The sequence below is a fragment of the Gastrolobium bilobum genome, unplaced genomic scaffold, assembly GCF_033153095.1.
Source record: "Gastrolobium bilobum isolate Gb01-03AN ecotype WA unplaced genomic scaffold, APGP_CSIRO_Gbil_v1 utg26470, whole genome shotgun sequence".
Lineage (NCBI taxonomy): Eukaryota > Viridiplantae > Streptophyta > Magnoliopsida > Fabales > Fabaceae > Gastrolobium > Gastrolobium bilobum.
Window position 1 is genome coordinate 206,613 of NW_026898999.1, and position 5,735 is coordinate 212,347.

A 5,735-nucleotide genomic window follows, 5' to 3' on the forward strand; every position below is an offset into this window, starting at 1 on the left:
TAATCATTAAGTTGCTCAACCTTTAACTTAGCTTTTATGACATTATCTTCTTCTTGCCTATTTCATACTATAATCATTTAGGCACATATGTACAAATCCCAAGTCATACAAATAAGCATCCATGACCCTCCATCATAAAAGCCAATGGTACATAATTACACAAGGTACAATATTCAAATACATAATTATGGAACTTAGCTACAAAATACTACGATCATATCTTTGGCTCCCTCCAACCACAAGAGATACCAAGGGAAATGAGCATAGGCTAAGTCCATCAAAATACATCATAATATATCAAAAGATAAAAATGGCTATCAAATATAAATCTTATACATGTGAACTATCAAATGACATGCATAACCAAAATAATGCAACATCCATATGTATCAACCTAGCCCAAGTATGGTCACTTGCCACCAAAGACTCCTGTAGCATCTACACCTGAAAGGGGGTCCACACAGCACAGGGTGAGATATATATATATATATATATATATCAGTAAACTAAAGGTCCTTGGAGGATTTCTCCACCCCAAAATTCACTCAGGCATAAAAGGATAAATCCATATAATACAACATATACATATTAATGCTATGCAAACAAGCTCATCCAAGCCATTCCTTCGGAATGCTCATGTACTAATGCACAAATCCTACTGGCCAGAGAACCTACACTCTATGAATTATGCAAGGCTCTACCGTACCACATATCAAGTGTAGCACACAAAGCATACCAATAAATATATCGATGCATTATAACAAGACTTCAATGTCATTACATACACCTCATAAAACCACAATCCATCGAGATTTGGTGGAACAACAAAGGGATAAATTCCAAGGTTCAAAATTTTACCTCTAGAAGCTTCTTACCAAAGGCTCTCCAAGCACACGGATTCCACAACAATAACTTTCTAAAACCAACACTGTTGCGAAATCAAAAAGTACACCGTTCATTTCAAGTAATAAAGTGATAAGTAGAGTACCGTTCCCACGATGTTTAATGCACCAAGTACTAGTTTAACTATTCCCCTTAAGTTGGAAAATAAAATTGGTTTGGTTTGTGAAAGTAATTGAATGTTTATAATTTAAAAGAAGAATTTAAAATAAAATATTATTTAAAAACAGAAAATTAAAAACAATTAATTTTCAACGCATGCAAGAAAAGATTAAGAACTTAAGAGAATATTGATAGAAATTTGTAAAAAGGTTGTAGTCAGGATGCACTTCACCTCCGATCCTCCCTTATATTCCTATATTGTATTTCATAATTTAATTAATTCATTTGCTCAGACAATTCATTATTTTCCTATAAAATAGTTGAACCCTAATGTCTTAGTGATTTCAACCCTTTAACCCAATCAGAATTCTAATGTCTTAGTAATCCCTCTTGAATTAAGCATTAAGCAAATGAATTACAAGTCTGCAATCTATGTAAGCCTATGTCTAGGTCATGAACAAATTGTTATTCTACCATTGTCCAGATTAAAAACCCAACATGTCTATTATGAATTCTAACTCTCAAAGCCCTATAATTTAGAGTGGCCAATTCTAAACAGGATATGGAAAAATTAACATAGGTAGAATAAAATAAACAAACTAATTAACTTATAAAATATCAGTACAGGAAATATAAAGGATTCACATTGGCTCCGTAATCCCAACTACAAAAAGAAATTAGCCAGACATAGTTGGCTTAAACAAATTAAAGAAATAAAAAATATTCATGAAAACAATAAAGAAAAGAAGAAGAAGAAGAATAAATGGTCTTCATTCTTCAACTCTGTCGAAATCCTGATCTCCAGCGTGAGCCTCCAAGAATTCTCTCCAGCCAAAGATTTTTTGTCTCTGAGATCTGAGTCTCTATTTATAGAGTTTATGCCTTGCTTAGAAATCTTGATCGAATCTTCATTGTGTATCTTGGTCCAATCTTCCTTTGATTCAGTCTGAGATAGAATAAAGATTTTTCTGTACCTCACGCGCTACTAGCGCCAGTTTGGCGCTAATAGCGTGGGAGTTGTATTCAGCATACTGCAGGTTGGCGCTACTAGCGTGGTTCCCGCGCTGATAGCGCGGTTGGCAAAACTGGCTGGCACTACTAGCGCCAATTCCACGCTAGTAGCGTGGGAGTCTTTGTATTGAAAATTTCTTCTGGCGCTACTAGCGCCACACCCGCGCTAATAGCGCGGGGCTTCAGACTTGTGCTTCCAATTGGGGCTTCTTTCTGGTCTATTTTCCTACAAAATTAGTAGAAAATCAATGACAAGATATTTGATTAAGATTTATCAATTTAATAACAATTTTAGCCCTTTTTGTCCATGATTGATCAAAATTCTTTCTCTTTTTTGCTTAAAATCATATATATGTTGGAGGCATATCAAACAATTCCCAGATTTGAACTATGTTGTCATCTGCAATGTATTAGAATAAAGATATAAGCAAGGATGAATTCTGTGGAGGGAAAACATGGAACACAAATATCTTAAGAAATCAGACTGTTATACATGTATAACTTCATTGTTGAAAAACTCTAAACAATGCTTTTCAGTTTTATCAAGAAATTAAGATCATAACTTAAATGTTCCTCATTGGATAAATATGTAACTCTCATCATTCTAGTGTTTGAAGGTTTCACACTCATTCCATCAGTGTAGTACTGATTCCATAGGATTGATGATATTCTCAAATTTCGAAAATTGAGGAACTCATTTGACATGCAAAAACTGATCAAAAGGTCTTTGATAGGTTATAACTTGGCCTGGCTTGGGGATAAAAATCTTTTGGATAGAGGCTGATTAATTTGAGAGACTGAAATACTGAGATTTTTGACAATACTTTATTCTCAGTCTTTTAATTCTGCCACTTTTCATCAATTTGGGATTCTTTTCCCTTTTCACTACCTTTTTCTTTTCTTTCCTTGTTTGCAGATGTTTTCTTTCTTTTCTCTTTTGAGCTGCATTTTTACAGTATTTTGCAGACCATTCTTTTGTTTCCTTTTTCAACTTACTTAACTTTTGTTTTGAGAAGTACCTTGCCTTTTTTCCTTTGATCAGCATTTTTATCTCTTTCAAGGTGTGTCAATGGAGAAATGGTCAAGTAATTTTCATCAGATTTTTGAATAAATTGGTCTAAGACTCAAAACGGCTAACAATGAAAAATACTTTTAGGTAGGCTATTTAGCTCTAAGTTAACAAGAATAAACATGCATTTATCATGTCAGTAATGCATGCAAGCTAGAGAAACAGATCAAGTTCTAGAAGACTACTACAGTGAGGCCTCTCTGAAAAAAATTTGTTTAAGCTCAATCCACACAGATATATTTCAAGCTAAAATCTAATTTCAAAATTCACATCAAGCATTATCTAAAAACAATTCACCAAATCAGTTATACAAACGAGCAATCATCACTCTCAGATTGTCTAAAATTTAATGCTCCACAGATATCATGCTTCTTATGATCGAATCTAATTAATTACTGAGTAAGTTTTTGCAAAATCTAGGAATACTTGTTCAGGAATTCTCTCTTTTTTTGGTTTTTTTGATTTTTTTCTAAAAAAAAATTGAATTAAAAATAGCAGAAAATAAGAAAAAGAAAGGTTAAAGTATCTCCCCTTTTTTCAGAAAAATTTTCTGTTAAACGTCTTCGTTGTGCAATTCAGCAGTTAGCAGGTGTCGCATATGGTATGCGCCCAATTCCCAGATTTAGAATTTTGTTGTCCTCGGCAATAAACTAAACTAGTCGAGTGAAGCTAATTCTGCGCAGGTGGAACACACACACTTGTTAAACATTAAACAGAATAATCATAACTCAGCATGTAAAAGGAGATATAATCAAACTATAATCTAAAAACAGCAAAAAGAAAACATTAAAGTCAAGGTAAATGGTGAGAACACTAGCGCTGACAGCGTAGAGTTCATGCTGTGAGTGCGGAACTCACTGGAAATTTTTGGACCAGAGGCACTGGAAGCGCTGATATCGCGCTGTTAGCGCGTTTTATTCATAATTTATGGCGCTTATAGCGCCAACTCCACACTGTGAGCGCGGAGCTTCTGTCTCTTTTTCATTTGTTAGCGCTACTAGCGCCAATTCCCAGATTTAGACTTTTTCATATGGTCACTAATTCACCACTTACTTGACTTGTTAAAAATAAACTAACCTAAGCAAATAAAATAATTAAATAAGAAATTTTAACTATAGGGTTGCCTCCCAATTAGCGCTTGTTTAACGTCACGAGCCTGACGTACCCCTTGTGATTATGGTGGTTGGAAGCATGTTACTATTGATGACCCAGTCTTCTTGATCCAGTATTGTGTCCTTCCATGATCATATGCACGTGGATGAGGAGGAGGATTCTTAAGAACTTTAAGCTTAGGTTTCACCTGTTCTTCCTTGCTTTTGGATTTTTCCATCTTAACTTTTGGCTTGCTTTCTTCATTCCGCTGATGGACTTCCTCCTTGTTCCCTTTCTCGACCTTTTTCTCAACAATGTAATCAACTTGATGTTTAGGTTGAGATGCAGGCAATGGAGTTTCATTTGTTAGTACCTTGAATTTTGCTTGCTCTCCTTCCACGCGCATTATCAACTCCCCTTAGGTACATCGATTTGCTTGCTCTCCTTCCACGCGCATTATCAACTCACCCTTAGGTACATCGATCAGCGCTCCTGAGGTTGCTAGGAATGGTCTCCCGAAGATCATAGGCACACTGGCATCTTCATCAATGTCAAGAATAACAAAATCAACAGGAATTAGAAATTTGTTTACCTCGACGAGCACATCTTCCACAATACCATGTGCTTGCTTTGTTGAGCGGGCGACCAGTTGAACATTCATCCTCGTTGGCTTGACTTCATCAATTCCCAGCTTCTTCATCAGGGTGAGGGGCATCACATTTATGCTGGCACCAAGATCACATAAGACTTTCTCTATGGTCATCTTGCCGATGGTGCATGGAATACTGAAGCTCCCTGGATCCTTCAACTTTGGAGGCAGGTTTTTCTGTAGGATTGCACTGCATTCCTCTGTTAGTGTAACATGTTCATCCTCAGTGAGCTTTCTCTTTTTAGACAATGTCTCCTTCAGGAACGTTGCATATGAAGGCTTTTCCTCCAGAGCTTCTGCAAAAGGAATGCTAATTTGCAATTTCTTAAAAATATCTAAAAATTTAGACATTTTCTTCCTTTGCTCATGTTGCTTGCTCCCCATGGGATATGGAGGTTTCTCAAAACGTGAGAAATCCCATTGCTTCTTCTGAACTACAGGAGGTTGCTCTTTTGCTTCTTCCTTGCCTTCTTGAGTGTGCTCATCCTTGCCTGTAGGAGCTTTCACTTTTTCTAGATCCTCGCTTTTAGTAGTGATGGCGTTGCAGTGATCCCTTGGGTTGATTATAGTGTCACTGGGGAATGTTCCAAGACTTCTCTCAGCTAATTGTCTTGACAACTGCCCAATTTGAGTTTCCAGATTTCTGATTGAAGCATCTTGATTTTTATGATGAGTCCTAGTCTCGTTCATGAACGCTTCAGTTGTCTTTGTCAACTGTATCAGTGCCTTCTCTAGCTTAGATGTTGGAGTTTGTGAAATTGGAGGAGGCTGTAAATATTGGTCGGATTTGTAATCTAAACCTCCCCCTTGAAATCTCCTTTGGAAGTTATTTCCTGGAGCATTGTTCTGCTTTCTCTGGAAGTTTTGCTGTGGTCTTGGATCATTCCAGACTCCATTACAAGTGTTGGGCAT

The 5,735-nt window shown here is 36.4% G+C and overlaps 1 protein-coding gene across 1 annotated transcript; it reads right to left on the minus strand.

The window, feature by feature from the left end:
• Positions 1 to 4,644: 4,644 nt before the first annotated feature.
• On the minus strand, positions 4,645 to 5,735 carry LOC133286182 (uncharacterized). The gene is made up of 3 exons (XM_061483566.1): positions 5,201 to 5,735; positions 4,893 to 5,119; positions 4,645 to 4,707 (listed from the first exon to the last, which is right to left on the minus strand). Exons 1-3 carry the CDS (start codon positions 5,733 to 5,735, stop codon positions 4,645 to 4,647), a joined length of 825 nt encoding a protein of 274 aa, XP_061339550.1.

What these genes read in the sequence shown, in the direction of transcription:
- LOC133286182 (XM_061483566.1), bottom strand. Translation starts at nt 5,735, where the DNA reads ATGCCCAACACTTGTAATGGAGTCTGGAATGATCCAAGACCACAGCAA. An exon ending in ACCTCCATATCCCATGGGGA is followed by an intron (nt 5,120 to 5,200) that starts GCAAGCAACATG and finishes TTCCTTTTGCAG; the next exon opens with AAGCTCTGGAGGAAAAGCCT. An exon ending in ATCTTGGTGCCAGCATAAAT is followed by an intron (nt 4,708 to 4,892) that starts GTGATGCCCCTC and finishes TGAAGATGCCAG; the next exon opens with TGTGCCTATGATCTTCGGGA.